Below are 25,764 nucleotides of genomic sequence, written 5' to 3' on the forward strand. Positions count from 1 at the left end.
GCGTACACCTTTACCTTCAAAATTACGGTGCGAAGAATATGGAACTTGGAACGAGGCAACACTAGCGTGGGTATTTTATTGCTTTAAAAAATTGGTCGCACGAACGTCGCTCGATTTTAACGAAACCGATGCTGATTAAAAGTGCATTCGATGCCACTTTCGAACAACGTGTCTCACATGTGGTGTCCACGTTTAACTTCAATCTTGCGACGCAAACAATGAAAATACTTAGAGCAACGCGTCTCCGTGTGACCGTACGGTACTTCGAATACCGCGTAGGTAAACCGTGACTATGTTATTATTTCCAGCTGTACAGGTTCACGAAAGTCAGTCGCGGGTAATTTTGTATTTTGCATATGTTGCATCTCGGGTTAAATGTAGCTTCCCCCCGGTTCGGCGGTCCAGCGCCGGAGCAGTTCAATCCGCTAATCACACCGCAACCGGCCGATCTTCGCCGGCTTCTATTTTCATCCGCGTCCATCGGCGTTCGAGCATCACCGGGCACGGTGGTTTTCCCGTGTATTTACCTACGTCCCGTTGGAGTGGCACACAGCATCGCGTCGCGGAACGGTTTACTGCCGGAGTAAATCGGTTCGCTCTCTCCCGGTCCCCGGGAATAAGTGCTGTGCCATTCGATTGCCCCTGTGGCTGCCACATACGCCGTGAGTGCAACCACGCGAACTCACCGTAAACACTGCCGAATCTAGGAAACATCGTGCTGCACTACGCTGTCCAACTCGCGCTTTGCTTTTGTTCGAAACGATTCGGTAAAGACACTTGCAAATCGCGAACGAAATTGTTATACATATTTTTCAGTATTAACTAAAGCGGAACAGGTGGGGTATATTTCTCAGTACAAGGAAGATTAGAAATCTTGTACGTACATATTTCTTTAGTACGAAGAACATTAGGAAGACTTTGATACAGAATGTCTAAAAAGTAACTCGCAATCGTTAAATGAGAAATTCTTCAGGTCATTTCAAGTAACTGCAATTTCAAGTAAATGCAATCCACGGCTACGTTTACGAATTATTAACGAGAAGCCTTGACCAATGAGAAGCGAGTTCGTCCAGCGCAAAGCACTCGTTGGCTGGTCACTGTTTTTCTTTAATAATTTGTAAACGAGAATTACATTTTCGCTGAGGAGGAAGTTGCTTTGAATAACCTCAGAAATCGCTCATTTTTGGGATTCCCTGTGTATAATAAATAAATGCAAAGGAGATCGTGCATTTATACGTTCAAATTCTACGTTTAATCGCAAAGTAGATCATCGAGCGTCCTCGACGGTCCCGTATCAGGAAATGGATTAGAAGTTGCCGTATCTAAGGTTCTCACCAACGGTAGCATCCAGTGGTCAGGATTTACGCGCCTCACCCTGTATGAAGCGTAGGAGGGGGTATCCGCGGAGGCCGTCGTTGGCACTAACGACGAACGATTCATCTTCCGAGGGAAAACGAAAGGAGTGACAGAAATTGCGGTGATTTAGTAGGAAAAGACAGGGAACAGATGTTATATGCCTTTCCGCCGCGTCCCCCAAGCCTTTATCTATCCCTGTTCCGCCACGGCGTTATCCTAGCCTCTGTTTCCGAGCTTTGTTCCGCGCCAATTCGACGCGGATTTCGTCGATCGCCGCGCGTTCGAGCTCGGAACGATTGAGACGTAGAGCTCTAATTGGCGTAGATCGCTAATTGCTCGTGTCGAGGCGAGCTTAAGCGAAGTGGACACCGGCGGATCTCTCGTCGGTCTGCTAGATCGCGATCCAGCGATCGTCGCTAGAAGATCCGACCGTGATTTAGTGGACCGCGCGACGCAGGGGATGAGAGATTATGGACACGTGGGATTACAAGAAGATGAGAAGTCGTGGGACGAACGATAGAAAAAACGGTGCACGCGGAGTGCCGCGCAGCCAGGATCTCCATCGGATTCCCGCGTTCGTAAATAAACCGGTGAAGCGTGGTGGGTCGCTATGTTTAGTTTAGGTGGTTTCTCAGATTTCTGGGATCACCATGGGAGAATGCGACAGGTCTTCCAGCTACCGGTGGCCCGGTTTACGATCGCAGCTCCACTGCTAATCCACCACGATCGCAGGCAGCCACCATCCGGTGGCCATGGGATGGGGGGATGCTGCATTTTGTTACTTCCCTGTCAGTATAATTCCGGCGGTAATAAATTATCGATCATGACTGTCCAGCTGCTTTATTTTATTTCACTTATTTTACCGAAGCTGTCGTTTATGGAGATCTAGTTAACTGTACTTCGGAATAGATTACTTTGGAAATAGATTCTTAAAGTATTGTAATAGACGTTTAATCGAAGTTTAATTTGTAACAGATTTGTAACACATTCGCATCGGGTTATTTTTCCTTAAATTTTCATATAAATCGGGCCATTTTAGCAATGTAAGGATATTTTAACATATAGGTAAACGCGAATTCCCCATTCCCGACGACAACGTTTTTCTTTTTAAAACGAGAATTCTCGTTTTCCGATGCGAATGTGTTAATAGAAATTTAAATTGTGGTAGACTCTTTAAAACTACGTTGACTACCAGTGACTTACGATAAATCAAATTTCTTTTCTTCGTCTGCCCCGTTCCTGGTAAAAAAAATTGAAAAACTGAGAACCTCTGATCTAAAAGAGTACGCGGCGAAATACTTGTCTATCCTTCTAATTACTTTATTCCCCAAGTGCGTGTCCAAACAAGTGTTACGACCATCAATCACGATTAATTGAACCTTAAAACTTTATTTCCAGACGTACGTCGACCACCCCCACCCCAAAGGAAACAGTAAATCAGACGCGGTCTCTCGATTTAGGTTGTACCTGTCCCGAAGAACACGATCCCCTTCGTAATCCCCGCCGTACGTCAGATTTTGCCAGCACTTAATTATCGACAATTATTATAAAACTTCGATAAAGTCTGAGAAATCGATTGTTGAACTTCTACATGGGAACATTTTCCAGTCCTGTTTTCGAGCAAATTAAATATCTTGGCACAGACCCCCGCATCGATTTGAGATTTGAATTGACAACCCTTCGATTTTCGTCAAGTTTGGGATAAAAAATCGAGGAAAAATTGCAGGAAGAATAGAAGATCGAACGTTCTATTGTTCCCGATTGCATTCCGTGTCGATGTAGCCGCGGCGTGCCGCGTTGCATCGATAAACGAATGACAACGGAGATCACGAGATGGAATTACGTCAGTTCAGGATGTTCGGCAAGGGGCGGTGAGGCGGGACGGGACAACGGATTGAAGGGGTCGATGCAGACGCATCCGGTGTACGCCGATTGGCCGAAGGACGACTGGTTGACATCGTTTTCGGCCAATCGGCAGACTGGGCGTCGCCGCGCTGCCGTTTCCTTGCAATAATATTTGCACTGGCTCGTCTAATCCATTAAGCCTGCCATCGGACGGCGTTCAGTAAATTATTTATCGGCTACTCTCCGCCACCCCGCCGCGGATCCGAGATCTGGGAATATCCGCAATACTCTGCGGCCTTACTCGATCGCCTGACGTCACTGTCTCGAGCTTCCGCGACGCGTTTTGCCGCTAATCAAATGCTTCGCGACGGTACAACAACGCAAGAAAATCGAGACATCGATTTCCACGATATTTACGTTATTACCGATTGTGTACGTTGCTTAATTCGGATGACGTTGCTTAGAAGTCTATCTCACGTGACGCGCTCGTTTTTCGTTTCATAATTATCACACGTTATTTCGTGAGTCTATGGAGCGATGTGAATCGCTTAAGAATATCAGAGATGAATCAATACGTTTATAACAACGTATAATGTTATATATTTTCTCAAATTTGTATATAATTTTCTCACAGCTTTATGTATTTTTACAGTGAAAGGAGTTTAGAAGAAGGATTTGCAATGATCGAGTAAATGAGTGTCGAAATCGTGGTTCGTGATTAATGATCGTTTATTGAAACGCTCGTGATTGATATAAAAAATACTGTACATTCGAAATGCACGTTGGCACCTTGTGAGGAATGGAGTTCTTCGTCCCGCTTGCGATTAAGTTGATCCAAGAATCGGCGCGAGTCGATAACTTAACGATAGATGTATCACAATAGCAAATCATTGCAAGCTAATTCAACAACGCGCGAACATAACAAAGAGTGATCGAAGATTTCCGGAAACGTTCGACTCGCGCCGATTTCGCTTGGACACACGCCGTCTTGATCCAGCAGCCGCAACGCGACAGATCATTTATTCAGAAGATCATTGGCGGGAGGATCGTTACGACAAATTATTACCTAAATTATATGCGTAAAATCAATAAATTATTGCGTCTTCCGGCCATTGTCATTCAGACTTAAACCTAAAATACTTAAACGCTACGGACGCCAGAAATATACAAGATGTTATGTTACAGTCTCGACGAATATACAACGGAGCTTATCGGCTACCTAAACGTTATACTTTTTACAAGAATCTTTGGTCTGTATCTCTGTATGACCGAGTCGCCCTTGCGTCGCTCGGAAGCTTACAATTAAATAAACTTTCGCTAATATATGTTCTCTATTTCTTAAAATTTATACCGAAGAGCGTCTGTATACGACAGGAAACATAATATGAAGAATCAACGCTCTGATAATAAAGTGATCGAACATCTCGTAAATACAAATCTCGAATAATCGTCTTCACCGCATTCGTCGCTTTATCTAGGTGATATTACAAACTAAACGGCTACGTGTATGCTAAACGCGCGAGGTTCTCGCAGGACTTAACGACGAGCGATCCGCGAAAATTACTGTGGAAGTATCCTCTTCTCGAAGTTAATTACGGCCATCGTTTACACGGAGATTGTTGCCTAAGCACGGACGAATTCTGAACGATGAATGATTCACGAAAACGCACGTCCCGTTTCGTAACGTAGATATTGGGCCAACAGGGAGGACGAGTTGTAACGATTTCCAAGATCAAAGAACAATTTTTTTTCAAGATGGAGTCCAAGCTGCCCGTGCCTGGTTCATTAATCATCATGTTCCAAATGCGATCCTAACTCTCGTGCTAATGCTCTTTCGAAACCATTCACGACGCCCCCGAAACCTTCTCGAACAGTTTCGAACGTATCCAAACTGTTTCAGACGTACTTAAATGTGCTTAAACGTGTTCAACGTGCTCAAACAGTTCTAAGGAAAAGCGATTCACATTTTAGTTGCACAGCGGTTGATTCACAGCATTAATCCATCTTTAGTTTTAAATAAGTGACGGTATCGGACGGTTCGAACAGCTCTAAACAGTTGCAAATGTACTCAAACAATTCTACCAAAAATTAATTCATATACGTATCGAGAAATAGTTCGATATAATGACTTGTTCCATCGGAAAACAGTGTCAGATGATCTACGATTGTTTAAACGAACCGTTTCAATTTTTTGTTATCCTTCCTTTTCTCCTACGCGAATAAATAGAAAAATTCGAATAATTTTTTTTTCAGCAGACGATCGAGGGAGCCGATGACCGACACCGATGGCACCTAATTTTTTCCCCTGGAGATTCAGTGCGGCAATAAAGTCCGCTGGCGGATTTAACGCGGCGTGTCTTCGTTAAGCTGAGTCAAACGAACTTTTCCCTCCGGTTTTAAAATAAACCTCGATGTATCTGTGCTTGTAAGTCAAAACGACGCTGGACATGTTTTCGAAAAATCTTTCCCCCCCTCGCGCCGGGAATGCGAACGCGCCCGCGTTATGGCATTCTGCTTGAAAAATTCCTTAATCGAACAAAGAGCAACGTCCGATTTATTTTTAAACGTTTCAGCGCGCGGCCTAATCGTTCTTCGAAGTGGTAAACAATTTTCAAAAGATCGTCCGAAAATAGGCTTGTTAAAACTGATTTTGTAAAGTGCTTTAAGATATTTTGAAAATGTTTCCAGATGAAAAATCGTTGCCACATATTCCAATCGTATTGTCGTATTTTAAAAAACATTGCTAGGCGAAAGATCGCTGTCAGATCTTCCAAAAATGTCGTCGTATCTTAAACAGTTGTCTTAGATATATTTAAAAAATGTGACTAGATGAAATATTGTTGCTACGTCATCTAAAAGTCTTGTCATATCTTATCAAATTACTTTATGTCTCTCTACCGCAATCTTATTCGAGAAACGTTGCACAGTCTGCGGTTTGGCGACAATAAAATGAAATTGACAGTGGTGTAATTGAGACGGAGACTCGCAAGCACAGATATTAGCAGTGTCGGAGCACAAGATAACGGCGAGAATCCTCTGGAAAAGGAAGAAAGCATGCCCCAAGCCGACTTATCGGCGCCGAACCGCTCGTTAACGCATCTCTCCCGTTGTTTTGTTTAAGTTTCATCTACTCGCCGGCCCCGGTTAGGGCTTGTTTCCACAACGCCGGGACGCCGGGACTGCCGACTCGTCGTAAGAAAGGGAAAAAAACCTCGTAAAATTGTAGCAACGACGCTACTGTCCGTCTTTTCGGGCGGAAGGGGGACCCCGGCGCGTCTGGGGAATCCGTTTCAACTCGTTTTTCCCTTTCGGTCGAGCCTCCGAATTATTAGGCTGATGCACCAAATGTCTCTTTCTTTAATCGGATCAGAGCGAACTTCAACCGCCCACAACTTGTGTTTTTAACAAAATTTTTAAATTCGATACTTCGAGAATTTATTTCCTCGATCAGAATTTAAAACACTATCGCGTGCTACTTCCTACTTTTCTTTTTCATGTCATTTAAGCGTCGTTTGTACGTACACATCCTGCTAATTGTTAACAATTATAGATCGATGGCAATGTGTCAAACAACGAAAAATTCGGATACAGTTTGAATTCGCGAGATCTTCGCGCCGTATGTCCCAAGTATGGCGGAATGCTTGGATAGCAGCTGTTATTGTCACATAATTAATTTGAAAACGAAAAATCGAAGAACCGAGGCGTGATATTGCTTGCTGGTACAATTGATGACATATTGAAGATGGCAAAATGATATTCGTCATTTCCAAAACTCAAGAACAATTGATAAAATTCCAAAAGAATCTGTCAACATAAGAGCATAAAGATTTTCTTTACGAACGACGAACGAGTGTTCGAAAATATATTGAAAAATATATTTCAAGTAGAGATCCGCGAGGCGAATCAACACGACTCCTGCTTCCAGTTTTGTATTTCGCGAGATTCTAAGATTGATACCGACGGTGGTAGGGCTGATTGCCGCGTATTTGGCCAAACGGCCAAGCTTGTCGTACCGTTAATAGACCGGCGGGACGGGACGCGGTGAGATGATCGGCTTACATTATTGCGGAGACGAACGGCTCCTCTGATCTACAGTGTCGCGAGATCAACAGCCGCGATTCGATTTCAAAGGACCCCGAGTGGGCGACGAGTGATCGCTGTTAATTAGTCACCGGCTGATCGAACGAAACGCGACGCTGCTGCTCGCGTCTAATCCTGGACCGCTTTCCTTCCGCTCATTCTTCACCGCGCGACGTTCTAGCGAGCCATTCCGCGAAACTATTCGCTAGATTTTCGAAAATCCTTCTTCGTTAACAGATTTACGAAATCACAGAAACTGTGAGCGCGTCGCTGCTTGCGATATTTAACAGTAAATGTCGAACGTCGCGGAGACGTTTTTCGAGGACGCTGTGAACAGAGTCGACGGATCGTCGAGCATCGTCGACGGTATTCGGCGGGTCCGACACGCAATTCCGATACTTTCGAGCCAGCGAAAATATCTAATCTTTGAAGGGCTGTACTCGTTTACCTCAACGAGATGAGAATACTGATGGCGGAGCATGATCTTCGGATGCGAGGTGTTCAAACGTTCGCGTTCCAGTCGTCTTCCATCCTCCAGACGCTGAAAGCGTAGGACAGCTTCTCGTGTGCCATGTAACTGCACGACGACGAGGTGATCTCTCTGGCTGCTAGCACTGCGCCCCTCGGTGTTCTTTCGCCTGTAAACACGATCATACTAATTAATCATTATGTATCTATTCGCTAAGAACTTCGCTGGAATTACCAAGCTAATTTCTACGATAATTATTACGGTAATGAAAGAATGCTGTAACTTTGTGAACAAAAATCCTAGAGCAGTTTGACTTAGCTTATTTTAGAGAGAAAAACCTCTACTTTAATATCCCTGAATGCGATTTCGTCGGAAAATTTTTTTGATCAAGCTACGGAATGGAAAACATTAGACAATATGTTAGTCTAACGTTGCAAGAGCTTAGAATTCGAACGACTCTATAACCAATTGCAGTCTCGTGGGAAAAAATCCCATGGTGGTCTATCTTAGCTCGTTCTAAAGGAAAAAGTGTCTACTTTAACACCTATATATTGAATTTTCCGGAAAATTTTTTTCATCAAATAATATAGTAGAGAACAATAGATAATTGTTGCTGCAATTTTCCAAAAGTTTGTAATTTCAGGCAATATTCCCAACTACCGTAACTTCGTGAAAAAAAATCCTATGGTACTCTATCGTAGCTCATTTTAAAGTTTAAAGTCTTTACTTTAACACCGGTATATTCAACTTTTACGAAAAAATTTGTTTATCAGGCTACAAACTGGAGAACGGTGGACAATAGTTGCTGGAACGTTGCAAGAGCTTAAAATGTTACAAACTGAAAAATCGACGTAAAGAGGACATTATAGAGGAAAGTTTTCTCTTCAGAACGACGCTCTGAATACCGTCGTGCGATCTCTTCTCCTGCGAATACACGCGAGCTTTTCGAGACCGATATTCGGGCGTGCTTCCCGCGGCCATTGTGCACGACAAAAATGAACTGTGCCAGGGAACAGGACAGATACCCGACTAATTATTTCCAAACAATCCGGAGAGTCGACTGATCAAAGAGTCAAGAATATCACGACGTAGGAGGAGAGGGAGGAGCCCGAAGAATGCGCGGTAAAAAGAATCCGAGATGCGCGGCAGTGAAACAAGAGAAGAAACTGTCAGGGCGCATCAGCGTCGCGGAAAGCCAAAAGGAGGATCGGCCTGGCGGATGGTATTTGCGTCCGAGTTGGTGAAAAGGGACCAATCTTCGCAACTGTTAGCGTCCCGATATCTTTAGTCACCTGGAGTTATGGTATATCGTCGCCATTTGGCGAGCGCCGGCCAAAGCCTTGTACTCTGTCAGCCGGCGAATGAAATTGCGCACGAGGGTGATTTAGACAGCCACTCTGCATTACCGCTGTACGAAAAAAAAATCGCTAACCTAAATCGTAAATAAGCAACACTGTTCAAATTTTCCATTGAAATAATCCAGCAACCGTAACGCGTGCAACTATAATTTATTTCATTACAAAATATTCATAGTAGTGTAACTACTCCGCGTTTTCGAGACTGTAGAGGACAGGATCTAGGATCTAGAGAGCACGATCAATCAGCATAAATGTCTGTAGACGAACGGTCATTTCTTTCACGGCAAGCTACTTTTCTCGAGAGCCGCGGGGATGATCTACGGGGATTTTCCTGTTTGCCTAACAGCGACCAGTTTGTAAATACTGTTCAAGTGCAAGGGTAGCACTCCACTACTGTGTAGATAGTTAGGCCACTCAAGCACAAGGGCTCCTGACTCCCGAATCAGCGGACCCCTTTCCTCACGGGGGTCTGTATAATCCCAAGATACCGTAAACAAACCTGGAAATGGCCGGTCGAACACGTGCTGCTGCGCGCCGACGGAGGGCGGCGTAAACGAAATTTCGAAACTTCTTTTCCGACTACGAATGTTCGATATTGTTTATCGATAACGATGCGACAGGCAATTATTCGCATTCTTTATAAACTTGATAGATTCGATATTTAATGACGGTAGGCAAAGGGTTGTTATATAATGTGCTGCAACGTTGTTCGCAATCAGCTGTTTGTAATTTATAATCGTAACCTAGTCTTGTAAACATTGTTACTTTGATATTTTATTGTAGAATCTTATTCGAAGCAACGTTGTTCATAACATTGTTTACTTCAGAATTTTATTCAAAGTCTCATGATATTGTTAAACTTCTAACATTAGGATTTTTATTGAGTTTAGCAATGCTGTTTCCAACTTGTTGCACTGCAGAATTTTTATTAAGAGTTTTACAGCATTCTTCCAGAGAAAGTTATGTTAGCCTAAATCACCGTCTATCTAAATCGTCTATCTCTTTATTTACCTGTTTACCCTCCCTTTCATCTACCTAGCCTCTACCTCATCATCAATCTCTTCCGACACCCACTCCCACCCCATCATCCACCACTTAACCAGACAAATCAAACTCCACTTACCACTTTCATCAGCAGCCTCTCCATTCTCCATGTTGCAGTGTAGAACCTGGAAGAGGAAGTCGATGTACCTCGTGGCCAGCTTGAGGGTCTGTATCTTGCTGAGTTTATCGCTGGGCAGAGTAGGTATGATCTTCCTGAGGGCGGCGAAGGCCTCGTTGAGACTCTGAGTTCTCTGCCTCTCCCTAACGTTCGCCATCACCCTCTGGTTCTGTATCTCCTCGAAGGTAGCGCCGCTCTTCCTCCTGACCTTGGTTTTGGTAGACGACGCACTGCTCTCACCTTCGGATTCGTCGTTAATGCTGGTCTTCCTCTTCCTCTTGGCGGCGTTCCGGACGCCCTCGGCCCCGAAACTCTTTGTGGAAGAGGACGCCTCGGTCATCTGAGTGATCTCGACAGGCTTGTACCTGTGCTGCTCGACCTCCGGCTTGTACTCCATCACGTCCGGCTTGTACTCGACAGGCTCCACGTGGTGGTAGCCTTGCGGGTGCCTGGTGGGCACCTCCTCGCCGCCGGAGGAGTACATTTGCGGCGACGGCGTCAGGTAGAGACTCTGCTCGTGATCCCGACTATGGTCGGAGAGGAAAGCCGGCGAATTGTCGTGCATGCGTCGCTCGTACTCCGACACTTCCGCCTGCAGCTCGTTGAGGATCTTGCCGTTGTTCGGCTCATGGTACCTCTTGATGTCGTCTATGCCGTCGTACATCAGATACGTGGCCGGCGAGTACATCTGATGGTGATGGTGGTGGTGATGGTGTGGTTGGTACCCGGGCAGGTCCCTGTGCTCCGGCGGGCTGCTCAGATCCATCAGGTGCGTCGGCGGCGAGAACCTCTCGTAATGGTTCGGAGAGTTGCTCGCCGAACTGCCGGCACTGTGCGGGATACCAGAGCTGTCACTGTTGTCCAGGATGTAGATGCCCTGCAGACGCTGCGACTGGATGTTCACCGGCTGGCTCTGCATGTTATCTGGTGGTCACTTCGCTGGGTGAACTTGCACTCGGACTCGGCAAGACTTCAGGTCCTTCGCACTTTCATAGCAACACTGACACTCGGCTTTTGTAGACTTGGTCTGCAAAGCAACTCAGAGACCGTTCTTGACGATTACCGAAGACTCTTGCAGACTGTAAACGGCTTCAAAGGACTCCAGAAAATCGTGAACTACGATTTCAAAAAACTCTAGTAGACTTTGAAAAATTCTAGAAGACTCTAATGAACCCTAGAAAATTCTAAAGAATATTTTAAAGAATTCTAAAAGCTTCCAAAGAATTCTAATATCCACTAATGAATTCTAAAATCTTCCGAGAAACTCTGAATGCCCTTAAAAAGCTCCAAAGGATTGCAATGTAAGCCGCCGAAGAAATCTGAAGAAGTCTGATCGGGTAAGGAGTCGAGGAGCACCGTGGTTTCTATGACGACACTTTTGATATTCGAAAATCGGATGAGAACATGAGACCGTGCGATGGTTTCGACTCGAATGACGCCGCTTGATTTTCGGGGCTCCTACACGTCGTCTAGGATCCCGCCTTTCGGAGAAACGTCGCCCCACCACGTCCAACTTACCCCCACATCGTCGCACGGAATCCACCAGTGAGTTCCCCACTTTCCACTCATTCGTGCGGCGCTCCTGGCTTCTTCTTCTTCTGGTGGGGGGGAGGTTTGAAAAGTTCTCCCAGCTGTGGCGGGAATTGTGGAACAGAGTGGGGGCCGTGGGGTGGTGGAGAAGCGCGGACGAAGAAGATGACGGGTAGAATGTAGATGTCAAGTCGTGGGGTGCGCGGGGCATTGGAGGAGGAGCTGGTTTCGGGGCTGCAGGTAGGCAGCAGGTTTTTTAGGCGCTTTTTGTTGTCGGGGTACGTTTTTTATACTTAAATCTTCTCGATTTTGTAATATACAATTGCACGAATGCTGGGTGGTTCTTTTGTTTTATGCCGCGTGTGTTTTGTTTCACCGTGTCCTTGAAATTTCGGAGGTACCTAGTTTTATCAAAGATGATTTCACTGTTAATATATGTAAATTCCTTTTTAAGTTTAACATTAATTCAGTATCGAATAAGTCATTGTCAGTCTTTGTATTTTACTTACTTCTACTAAAACTAATAAACTAGCGTAGCTGCCATTTTACTGCACATAGATGCAACTAGAATTATTTGAAACGTAAAATTTGAATTATAGAAGATCGCTGGAACAAAGGCAAATAAATTGGAAAAAGAAGGAATTCGTGGCAGCAAGATGGCGGCCGCGATAGTAAGAAGGAAGATCTTTTCTCGGGCATTCGCGTGGCGCGGTCTCGTCCGAATGAAATGGTAAATCAGGAGGAAGGAGGAGGCTCGTGAAAGCTCGAAGCCGCGGAATTTATAGGCAGTTTCAAAAGAGCTTTCGTCCGTCACAACAAACACGTCCCGGCAATCCGGGCCGACGATCCATCAAGCAGCGCCGCGCGCGATTTCGAATCGCGTGGCGCGCCGCTAATATTCGCTTCAATCCTAAGCACGCACCGCCATCAGCTATTTTGGATGCGAACGGCGTCAATATACTCTGTTAACAGCCAATTTGCACCTTCGTTCCTTCATTTGTTTCGCTTGCAGCAGCTTGGAAATATTTTCTGAGTACTGACATCGTCGGAATATTTTTGGAGCCGACGAAAGCTTTGCTAGAGTTTACCCAAGTTTGTCCATGTTTGCTTAAGCTCGTTCTAGTTCGCTACAGTTTGATTGAAATTGTTTGAATCTGAGCCAGCTTCACTGAATTTGCTAGAATTTGGTTAATTTTTAAGTGGACTTGTTTCGCTGATAGAGTTTGCTCACGTTTAACCATGTTTGCCAGAGTTTGCTATGGTTTTAATGAAATTGCTCGAATCTGCTCTTTGATTATTTGAATTTGTTGGAACTTGTTTAAGGTTGCTTCATCCTGGCTGTTTTATTACCCGAATTTTCTCCAGTTTGCATGAGATTACTCGAGCTTTCTCGATTTATATTAAGTTTGATTAGGTTTGTTCGAGTTTCCTTTAGTTCCATCAATATTCCTTAAGTCCGCTGAGCTTCTCTAGACTTTTAAGATTTTCCTGACCATTGCTGAAGTTGTTTAAATAATTCTAAACGTTGCTAAAAGTTGCTACAGTTACCTAAAGTTTTCTACAATTTACCAAACTTTATCTAGAATTTACTAAAGTGTACTAAAATTTGACCACGTTTGCTGAAGTGTGTTACAGTTTACTACAGTTTGTTACGGTCTGTACAAGCTTACTAAGGCCCATTTAGAATATTAAATATTCTCCTATAATTTGCAATTGCAAAAATATCCTTAACAGGCAATAATTTATGAACAAAGTCTGATATATTCCATCGCTTAACTTTCGATTGAAACTATATTAAAGAAGATTTCAAAGACGATGAAACGAGCCGAAACCAGTCGAGCTTAGGTGAAAGTAAAAGAGAACGAACGAGATGAGCAAAGACAAAATTTTAGCGCCATTCCAAGGCGAACTGGTCTGGCATGTCGGAGCCTGTTCCTCGCGATCCCTAGCCTTGTTCTCACTGGCTCCTCGCGATATAAATATTCAACATCGCTCGTCCCTCAAGACTTCCATCTTCCTCCTTCATTCCTCCCTTTTTCTCTCCCGCCCTCTCATCCCGCTTTCACGAGATTCCATCGTTGATTCGGTCCTCCTTTACTGGCCACGTTCCCCTCGATCTCGATCGCGAAAGGATCGTCGATCTTACGCCTTCTTTTTTCCACGTCTAACCGGTTATCCTTGAGCAACTTGGACAGTCGATGCTTAGAAACATACTGGAACCATTCTGTGGCAGCCGACACCATTGTGGTTCTCATATAATAAAATGTCAGGGACGAGAATAATGATTAAAATATTGCAAAACATAAACCGCATAAACACAATATCTATATTATTTACACAAAATATTCCCTTCAGTACTGTTCGCTATCTCTTAAACTAAATTACAGTTAGCAAAATAATAGTCGGAATTTAAAAACAATACAACGTATCAAAACTGAATACAAGAACCATTCGTTCAATTGATATTAATAAAATAACCGTTACAATTGAAAAATACAAATTATTTAACGCACAGTAGCCAAAAGAAATATTTGAACCTGGAGGAACAATTTATTCGATTACAGATTATAAGATAATTAGTATAATTGAAGAGTGTATGGAAAAATAATTATCGTTTAATGCGAGATGATTGATCGAATGCTAGGAGAAAAAGGTTCGGCGGAAAGCGATCGCAGCCGCCATTGCCGGACCCGCGACCATAAGGAGGATGGTGGGAACAGGAAGATGCCGCGAGTTATTCGACTTTGATCACCGGCGGAGTATTATTTTGGTGTATGGCCGCGTTATTTATCGGCCTCTTTATTGGCGATCTGATTTTCAGTTGGAGCGACGCCAGGATCCAGGTTCCCGGAATCGAGATTCGATGGCGAACGGACTCACGACGGCCCGCTGATGTCTTCACTTTCGATAAACGTCCCGGGGATGTTGCGCTCCGAGATCGTTAAACCCCGGCGTAACGCTTTCGACTGCAACTTTGAAGATTTTCGAACCCGATGAGAGAACGCCGACAGCACGGGACTCGCCGAAATCGTAAACCCTTTGCCGAGGAACGCTCTGTTAAAGGCAGTCCATTTGTTGGTTTATTGCAGACGGGCGGCTTCGCTTTTTAAGGTTACGTAATCGCGCTTGTTAGCAAGCCGGCTATTAATTGAACTGAAAAGTGCGATTAGCGCGTCGCTGAACGTGGAATAGGAGGCGACACTGTGAAAATTCAATTGAAAGTCTGCCAAATGGAAAACCGGAATTAGTTAGGAACACTGAAAATTTTGGCAATATTTAGCGATGTATCGCTAGGGTCGTTCGCATGATATCGGTACGCACAAACCTCGTTAAACTAAATGAACTATTCATTGTGTATTTATTTTACATAAATTCTATCGATGCAGAATTTAATTTGTACTTTATCAACTGCATCGTATAAATCTTTTTAGAACTGTATAAACCACCTCAAACCAAACGAGATATTTATCGTATATTTCTTTTAGATAAATTCGATCGACGTAGAATTTACTTCATACATTATCAGTTGCATCTATTATTACTTAAAAAGATCTAATTCGTATGATATGACGCGTGTCATATGAAATCCTCTATTATATAGATTAAGCCAGGTCAAACTTGGTCAAACCATGACTCCTATATATTTTATCCCTTACACATAGATTCAATCGTCGCCTAATAGCGACGAGGGGGTATAATTTAAACAGCACCGATCCCGATACATGTGCCGGAAAGCTCTTAAACACAGTGGAACATCGTGAAAGCTCTAGTACCATTGTCGGCAATAAAGAAGTAACGAAATCATTCAACAAAGGTTACCTGTGATCACCATAGAAACTCCGGCAACCGTGCCCGGTGTCTCTCGTTGACCGGGTGGAAGCGTCTTGGTCTTCGTCGCACCACCAGTCGTCACTTGTCCCTCGATGTCCGCCATCGAATAGGCCACCAGCAAGGGAACAATGCCGGTGATCCCCACTACAGAAGGTGGCCATTAATGGGCTGATTGAGATTACGAGTAGTTAAAACAAGGAACGCTCACGGACCTGTCGCGCTCTCTGCTGGTGTAAGTGAGGACTACCAATCTGGAAAAACCCAGGGCAATTGCATTTTCAAAAGACCTGTGTCTTAGGCGGTCGGCACCTTACTTTTTCAGACAAGTGCATTGTGCGTGCGCTGGTGCGGGACACAAACGTGTACCTGACTCAGACGGTCTGCTCGGAACATCTCTATTGCAATAAAATGATTACAAAAGATGTTAAGAGAACAATTTTCAATCTCGCAATAAATATTTAATCGCTGGTTTTCAATCTTAATAAACAGATACACCTAACTCAAAACTATACAAATACCATAGTAGAAGTATACGATTTAATTTTCTATTCGGAACACAGAAGGAAAGTTTCTATTATAATTGTGAAATATAATATTATTCTTAAGAATATAAAATATAATTAAAAATATATAACTTTTGTATTCGAAATATATAAAATATAATTAAAAATATATAACTTTTGTATTCGAAATATATAAAATATTGCGTTATATCAAAGATATAAAAATGTAAAATATCGTATTATAAATATAAAATATCGTATCATATTGAATATATAAAATCTGGTGTTATATTTAAGAATATAATATCTGGTGTTATATTTAAACATATAATATCTGGTGTTATATTTAAACATATAATATCTGGTGTTATATTTAAATATATAATATCTGGTGTTACATTTGAAAATATAAAATTTGATATTATATTTAAGAACTTAAAATCTTGTATTACATTTAACAGCATAAAATTCGATACTATATCAAAAATATCATTTATACGATTTTAACCGAAACGCAGTCTGCGATACATTTTATTATATTATATAATTAAAACAGCTACGTAATATATTTGCTTCGACCGAAGAATAATTTCTTTCGATCGTCGTATTTCACTGTTACGTGTAACAATGTAACAATACGGTGAGATGGCGGACGGTTCCCGAAAAGGGACGTCGAGAAGGAAAATTATAGGTACGCGATGCCTCTGGCCTGAACATGGGAAAATACGTTGCCCGCATGGCAGACACTTCTGGCTTATACAGGGCTAATAAAGTACAATACTACAGTCCCTTAGCAGAAACTGAATGTCTACGTCACGAGGTTTCTCGACGGGTTTCCCCAACGGTTTCCTCCCCCACGACGTGATCAATGTCTCGGTACGTTCAATGAACGGAACGGTAAATAATCCCACAGGTCATTCACTCAATCTTGAATTTATTAACCTCGCAACATTGTAATAATTCCCACAGACTGTTGGAATTGATATTAAAATTATAATAATGTTTTCTAAAATCAACTGAGTGACAAATATTCAATATTACCCAGCGACAGCATTTTATATGTATTAACATTTTACCGACCGATCATTCGGTCGTAAATATTTTTATATATTCATATTATTAGCATTAAATAATATTTGTTTTATCTACCTATGGTATGCAATATTTAAAAAATTATATAATAATATCTGAATAATAGATAGCAAATTAGCTGCTGCGACAACTTTTTCACAGACTTCTGGCCAGGGTAAAAAGCCGATTTATAGGCTCGGTAAAGTGTTAATTAAATTATAATTATAATCGAGAGAATATGGCAGCGAATCACTGAAAAACTACCCCATTTGTTTGGAGGCGATCTTAATCCGTGTTCTCACAATTCGATCCAAGCCGGGGGCCTTTCTAAACACTCGTCGGTAGACACACACTGGCAGGAGACGTTTAGGGCATAATTGCCCTAATGGCAACTGCGTGCACAGGACTCCAGATAAGCAACGTGACTGGAATCTCATTAAAGGTACACCGTGGTGAACTGCACCGGGTGATCACCACGTGCTCGCCAAATTTTTCTCGCATTTGAACAAGCTGGAGGAAGACCTGACATGTGTTCGCCAGGGTCGTCGGGAGAGGGCGACGGGCCCACGATTGGCAAACAGGTAGCACGTGCTCGGCAAAGCATTTTTCCAGCGCGCCATAAACCAGAAGCTTGCTATTGTCCGTACTGTGTTTCACTCGATCGCTTCGATTGATTGGATTTATCCGATTCATTCGACTCGTTGACAATTAATTCTCGAGCCTTTTATTATTATTTATTTTTTTTAACGGTACTAGAATAATTGCAAAGAGAAATTAAATAATAAATTATTTGTCGTCATTTTGTGACTCGGATCCATTCGACTCGCTGACAATTAATTCTCGAACCTTTCATCGCCCTTTAATAATTATTACACCATAGAGAAATAATTGTAAAGAGAAATTAAATACTAAATTAAATTATTTGACGTAATTTTCTAAATGACAAAATAAGGTAATTATGCTGAAATGTTATTCTATTTATCCAAGTATTTGAATCACCGTAACGATATTGGCTAAATATTTGAAGTACTTGAGAAGCAAAGTATAAACGTTTGAGATATTTTAAATGCAATTTAATAATTTTGAATGTTTGAGAGTTGGAGAATTTGCTGAAATATTTGGCAAGCGCGACAACTGAGAAACTTGGAAGAATTTAGGGAGACCGGGAACAATGACCGCGCGTATTAGCAAGACGGTCGAAAGATAAACCCATTTGAACCATCCTCCTTGTATTTTCATTAGACTACCGTTTGCACTAAGGTGCTTTGCACCGAGACTGCTGCCTGTTTGACAAAGTTCGGGCCCGTAGCTTTGCTGGCCAAAAATCTGATCGCCGTAGGAGTCAGCCGATAATTCGGATTAAGGAGTCAGAACAATATTTGCGTTGAAAACAATAGGCAGATTACCAGCTACAAACCCCACTCGCGGCGAAGACGATACCGTTAGTATCCTCATACGCTGCTAGTGCACGAATCTTCTTCATCATTAGTGACATGTCTTATCGGAGATCCAGCACAACGCAGATCCTACCTGCGACGCCTTTGTTCATGCTAACAATACAAGATTTCCGTCCAATTACCATTGAAAAATTTATTTCAGAACTTTGACAATCGATCTCTACCGTTGTGTACTTCTACTGGAAATACTACAATTATTGTATTTAAATTTATGCACAATAAATATTGTGTACAGTGACTGTAAGATATCGGAGCTTAATATTTATTTATTTCCTTTTTTAATCATTGTTTTAAGCTGTTAAAACTCTGAGAGTATATTCTTATTTATTACTTGTGCAATTAAAGTGGAGAATTTTTTATTTGGTCAATGATACATGGTATCATTATTTGTGAATTCGTGAAAAAGACAAGTAAAAGTAGTATAATGTAAGTAAAGTAAATAGATGAATATATAAATATAAGTATACATATAAGTATAAATATATAAATATAAGTATACATATAAACATAACTATATAAATATATAAATAAAATGTAACATGGTAGACTCGCCGAAAGGATTTAACAATCCTTTCTTTCCAACGCATAGAAATTATTGAGACCGAAAATAGGTTACCGTTTAATTGTCGCTCGCGCAATTGAGAAAGTTTTCGCTAAGTGATGTTAGGTAATATTAGGGATATTATAGCAAGGATTTTTGACTAGAGAAATTCTCGCTAAGAAGAAGAAGAAGAAGAAGAAGAGAAAGATATTGAATAGAAACCACTTGAAAGTGAAGAAAACATCGTTCGGCTTCTGTGGGTGGAACGAGGCTCGAGACCAGAATGGTCTTTGTGATTCTTGAATGGCGACAAGTGCCTCTTACAATGGCGGCCGGCGCGGCGTCCACGAGGCTCCTTCAGGATTACTCTGCATCATAATTGTCCTTTGCAGTCAATACTGTTAGTTATTTCCATTGTACTTTCTCCACGCTTTTTCTTTCTTCATCCATTGCATTCTCCGAACCTGATTTTCTACAATGTGCATCATTTTATATGACGACATGTGTATTTATGTTACTTAACTCTCCAAAACGTGATGATCTTTTTTCACTGCATGCGATGATTTCCAAAATGAATTTATAGAGATCGGTAGATTTTAAATTGCTTATTTATGTAAAGTAATTTAAATTCAATTACCGTTTTGTATTTTATTTGATTTTTGTAATAAATGCACGAAAATTTTGTTGCACTGCGCATCATTACTTAATTGTACAAACAGTAATTTCTATTTTATTTTAAACAAATTTCTCATTTCATTGTCTTATAATTTATTATCTTATTCTCTTATAATTTATTATCTTATTCTCTTATAATTTATTATCTTGTTGTCGTATAACATATTACTTTATTATCGTATAACATTTTACTTTATTATCTTATAGCTATTATTTTCCATTAGATCCATGCACAATTCAACGACGCTCTCTTTTGAGCAAGAGTTTGCTCTCTTTTTTTCGCAAATTGAAGAAGCATTCGGGATTCCAATGGGACAGGAGCTGCACACGTTTGCACGGCACATATACGCCGATTAAACGAGCCCTTGCACGCGCAATTAAATCCGCGTTAATATCGTGAAACGATGCGTGCAGCAAGCTGCGCGCGACGCAACACGCGGCGCGGTGGCTCCGCGAAACGGCGGCTGCGTTTTTCTTTCATTGTTCTCGAGCGAATTGCTTGCAAGATAACTGTTGTACAGCGGTGTAAAATGTTCTACATCCTATCAAGATTATTATAAAGATCTTTTGCATCACAGAAATCTTTAGTCTCATAAAATATCTTCCATACCATACAATTTTTATGGAAGATAAAAATTGCATACGCAAAAGTGCATTACAAAAACGTCTCGCATCATCTAAAAAACATCTGCAACAGATCATCATACTTCTCGCAGCATCTTTATTACATACATCAATGAGAATATAAAATTTTACAATTGTCCGTTCGGAGGATTCGTTCGACGAACGACTTCGTCGACAAAAAACCGAGCAGAGGACATCGAATCACGGCGAATGTATTTTTTAACAGCGCATGGTTTTAGTGTTCCGGTAATAAATGTTGGGCTACGGTGTGCCGGGGTCCGAGTGGTGGTGGAAGGTTGTTAAGAGGGGCCTCGCAAATTCTCGTCGCGGACCCCGAAGGGGGGGAAGGAAGGGACTTTCACCTTTTTCTCGGAGGAACATGTGTTTCGGCCGCCGGTTTTCGGCAGGTCGCGCGGACACATGTTCCGGGTTGGCTGTAAATGCAAATTTCGTTGACGAAACGGTCAGAGACGGTGTAGTGAGACCGTCTACGACACATGGCGCGCCATCGTTGCCATAACGTCCACCGTTCATCCCCCTGGAGACTACCATAAACGCTCGGACCCGGGAGCACCCGGCCAAGTATGTTGTGCAAGCTGTGTCGCCCGGTAAAAACGCCGACTTTCGAGAGCCTGGAGATAAGCCCGAGGATGCTGTTCTTCAAGGTTGTAATCTCAAGGTCAAAGTGGGCGCTGGAAAAAAATTGCAGCGCTGCAAAATCGACTGGCATAATTAGCTTCGATTTTTCCATAATTAATTGAACAACGCCGGAAGAATTCAAACTCTGGATACGTACTCCACTATTGATCTTTTACATGTTTTTTCAAAGTTACAGTTTAAAAGTTAGACGCAAGCAGGCCAAAAAAGATAACTCTTATTGTCTGCAACATTTCCAAAATTGATTCAAAAGCACGTCTCTCTTGAATTATGCCTTTCATCGCACTCGCTGTACCTCGAATTAATTAGCGAGCGTTGGAATGAGCCGACCAAGGTGTAAATGGCGAACGCCGGCGATCATAATCGCGCGTAATGCAGTCGTCGGATAGCGTGGATCCACGATCCGCGATCTAGTGCGTTGATCGGCGGGTTGAATCGTAAATGTGAAACGTCTACGAGCAGACAATGTCTCCTATGGCTTCTCGGCTGACATTATTGCCCACGTGCTAGCCGGCCAACTGTCCCCGGGTTAGGCCATGAGCATTCTAAACGCTGCCTTTTACGATCGGCACCGACAGACAGCTCCGGGAATGTTTGCACCGGTGCCACTGTCTCTTCTCTTCCGTTTCGCCATGTGTCGAACACACGGCACGGCAATAAGCTATGGTCGAAATGCGCAAGTACGCCGGGACACGTTCCTCACCGCCGAAAATTCATTCTACCTGTGGACCCTCACGTTCTCCAAACGTCAATCCTTACGCAATCCCTCACAACGATCTGCCAAATGTTCGCAGGCATTTTTCTAGTAATAAAATATTTATCTAAGTTATTTTTATTATACTTAGATTATATTTTATTATATTTAGATTAATAAAATATTGATCTAAATTATTAAATATACCATGTATAATACTATATATTAATAATATATTATAACTGCTTCAAAGAAGAAAATAAAATGGTGGAGAAATACTAATTTTTTTGCAATAACTAGTACTTGTTCGCAGCAATAGAATAACAATTTATTGGGTTTGGCATAAAGAGCGGTTTTATTTTTATAATCCAGGAATTCTTCTATAATTACATTCTTCTACATCATTCTTCTATAATTACAACATGACTAGCAAGGATTGTAACTTCGACAATAGGGTAAGTGATTGAGTTCTTCAGCGACATTTACACATCTCCAGTTACATATGTATACATGTGCGGTGTATACCGCGACACGTACCTGACATATAGCCGCGACATGTGCCTAATATATACAGGTACATGTACTTGACATACACAGGTACATATGCTTGACATATACAGGTTAGATATACCTGCATACACAGGTACATATACCTGACATAAACCCGATTCTTGCCGACAGTTTTACACAGACAGTGCGGAACCCGGGAAACAGCCGAAGATCCGATTTATACTGTCTTTATGGATAGTAAAGGTGACCCGTAGGATGAATTCGGCCACCAGCAAGACAATTAGCACCTGGTAGACTTACGACTGCATTATAACCATCTCCGCTGTACGTCGTAAAAGGGCGCCGTAGTGTCTGCCTGAGAGGACATCTGGGAGTTTATGCCGGGGAAAACCAGGAAACTCCTTTCAACTAAGGTGCGCTTTAATCTCATTATTGTTTTGTCCCTTTTTTTTTTACGGCCGAGAAAAAGGTAAGTTCTGTCACCAGATGACTTTTTACTGGTACGTATTGTTTCCCCAAAAATATCAATCGATGGGACCAGAATTCCGTCAAAATTTTTCAACGTAAATTTGAAAGATCAGATTTAACATTCGTTATTTAATATTATTTTCACTACGAAAAGACAGCTTTTAACATTTTAACACGTTCATCGCCGCGTCACCCATGTCTGGGTGACACTAATTGCAGACCAATTTTGAAAATTTATTTTTATTGCAATATGTTCGAGCAAAATGAATTCGACTATGATTTTTCAAATGCGAAAGAGTTCTAATGTCATCCCCTATGATAAACGTTAACTTTTTAGTTTTATTTTAATTAATTAAATTGCTTCAATTATGCGGGGATTTTAGTGTCTAATTGTCGGCGACGAACGTGTTAATTAAACGCTGTCCTCGCTAAAGGAATGAGATGACAACTTTCGAAATTTTAATTAAATATGATTTTTGCAAAAGGAAAGGAAGGTTTAATTCTACTAAAATTTAATTCCTTTAAAACTTTAATTATGCACTGTTTCTATAAAAAGAAGCCAGGCGACAACTATGAAGATATTAATTGAATAATACTCTTAACAAAGGGGTGGAAAAGTCTCCTTCTAAAATTGTAATTTTCGCAATATTTTTATCAATGAGCATATAACAGACAGCATTCAAAATTTTAGTTAATAACTGTCTGCTAAGAATTGTTACGACGATTGTAAAATTAATTTCGTTAAAAATTGTGAGTTTTCCGAAGTTACGGTTGCGTAATGGAAGAAACGTGTTATCAAACGGTGCGGCGGAGTTCCCCGAGCGATAATAAACAAAACGAGCGACGACGGAAGTGCAGAAATGCGGTGTCGCGACGTGTTTGTTTGATTTTCGAGTCGACTTTCTTTCTGGCGGCACGTCGACGTCGTCGACGTCGCCGACGACGCGTGCACCGTGTATACAACGATCCCGGAACGCGGTTTCTTGAACCGTGAGAGAGGACCACCCTGCTAGCTGGCCACCAAAATTCCAAGTATACCGCGATGGTAAATAGAATCAACCCTTCACCGGTCAAATTAAAACGCTCCCGACTGTTTGCCACCCCTAAAAATGACAGCCCTTGATCTTTCTTAAATAACAATATTGCCAAATACTTTTTACAGCATTTAAACTATTTTAATCTGCTGGCCAACCATTGACTGCAACATGAACTAGTTCAGAGTTAATTAACTACCCCTGATAAATCTCCATAAATAAGATAAAATTAAATACTAGGACGAAATTAAATAATTAAATATTACTTTCTTTCACTCTTGAAATAAAGGCTTCCTCGAAATAAATAATTAGATGATAAAGCAGTCGGTAAGAAATAAAATAAAATGTACACAGAATTAAGTAATTAGAAATTGGTACAACCTACATCAATAAAATAAATAAGATATTGTCTTCAAGTGAAATAGTTCAATTATCGAATGTCCTCCTTAAAATTCATATTTGTCCGAGTTGAATAATTAGATACAGGGACTACGAAGTGCCATAAGTAGGGTACGATTTGATTTATTTTTGTCAGCGTGGGTCCAGAAGGGGTGAGAGGGTGCCGGAGGGAAAGGGGGGGGGGGAGATGTTTAATAAGCCTTTGGCCCCCATGAATGGCATCTGGTAGAGCTAGAGAGAGAATTAGCGAGTTCGGGTTTCAATGTTCGACGCCGGCCAATGTCGTGCGACGAAGGGCGCGGTTTTTCTTAATGGATAAAATCCGTCGGGAGACATGTGTTCGCCAGACGATGTCTCCTGAAGGTGCATGGGAATGAATTACGTTTCATTAGGTCCGCCTTACAAGGGTGTTAAGAATCTCCCGGCGGCCACGTTACGTTACACAATTTTTCGTCCCACCCGGTGGAATACGTCTACCTCTCCTCCGTTCACGGCTTTTTACTCGAACCCAATTTTTTCCCGCCTTTTTCTAACCGGTTGACGGGCGAACTTCATTTTCACCCACTCAAATTGTCCCGTGCAACGTACAATTTAATTTATAGAACTTGCATCGATCTATAGTAAAGTTATTTATCGATTCCGATCTTTGTCATCTTCGCTGAACAATACTGATATTAATCATTCTCATCGGTCAGCTTTATAATAATTTCTATTGGTCAATATTCTGATTTTAATTAGTATGGGACAATGTTTTGAATTCAATTTTTATTGGAGAATATTCTGCATTTAATTTGTATTGAATAATATTCTGATTTCAATTTTTACTGGATAATATCCTGATTTTAATTTTTATTGAACAATGTTCTGATTTCAATTTCTATCGAACAACATTCTGATTTTAATTTTTATTGGACAATATGCTGAGTATAATTCTTATTGAAAAATTTTCTCAGGGAGAAATGGACCTTAGGAGTAGGTGGAATTAGGCGTTTTGGAATAATCAATTTAGGAGAATCCACGTGTACACATTCTTTTCGACGTAATCTGACATAATGAACGTTGTTTCTGTGTTCAGAGATGACAGTGTCGCAATGATAGGGAGACACGATGTCGGCCACCGTGGTGTCTGGATTGAATTTCTCGAATCAACGTCTTCGAGGGGGTATTAGACCCACGGGGATGGTCCGCGAGCATCGTGGTCCCCGACGCTAAGGCCGACGCCGTGAAAAAAAGGGCCTCACGGGTTGCCGTGGCCTCGAGGGTCCCCTCAGATTCCTCAGTGGGGGTCCCCCCCTTTTGCTTTCGTTTTTCTTCCCGATCCCCGAGGATCCATTGTCGCTTTTTTTCCTTTCCGCTACATGGGGAACGCTCGCCCCCTTAAAACATCAGCGTCTCGATCGTAATTGTTTCTTGACGTTAATTATCATTTACCAGTTTACAATTTTTAATTGATCTTTGTCCAATTTCTATTCTCGTCTGTATGCGATTTTAGGATGAAAC

The 25,764-nt window shown here is 41.8% G+C and overlaps 1 protein-coding gene across 1 annotated transcript; it reads right to left on the bottom strand.

Annotated features, from left to right (window-relative positions):
• Positions 1-3,945: 3,945 nt before the first annotated feature.
• Positions 3,946-11,201, bottom strand: Twi (twist). Its single transcript, XM_078187048.1, has 2 exons — positions 10,232-11,201; positions 3,946-7,919 (listed from the first exon to the last, which is right to left on the bottom strand). The coding sequence occupies exons 1-2, from the start codon at positions 11,187-11,189 to the stop codon at positions 7,783-7,785; spliced, it is 1,095 nt and encodes a 364-aa protein (XP_078043174.1). The 5' UTR covers positions 11,190-11,201; the 3' UTR covers positions 3,946-7,782.
• Positions 11,202-25,764: the final 14,563 nt, after the last annotated feature.

Source organism: Augochlora pura, chromosome 7 (assembly GCF_028453695.1).
Source record: "Augochlora pura isolate Apur16 chromosome 7, APUR_v2.2.1, whole genome shotgun sequence".
NCBI lineage: Eukaryota > Metazoa > Arthropoda > Insecta > Hymenoptera > Halictidae > Augochlora > Augochlora pura.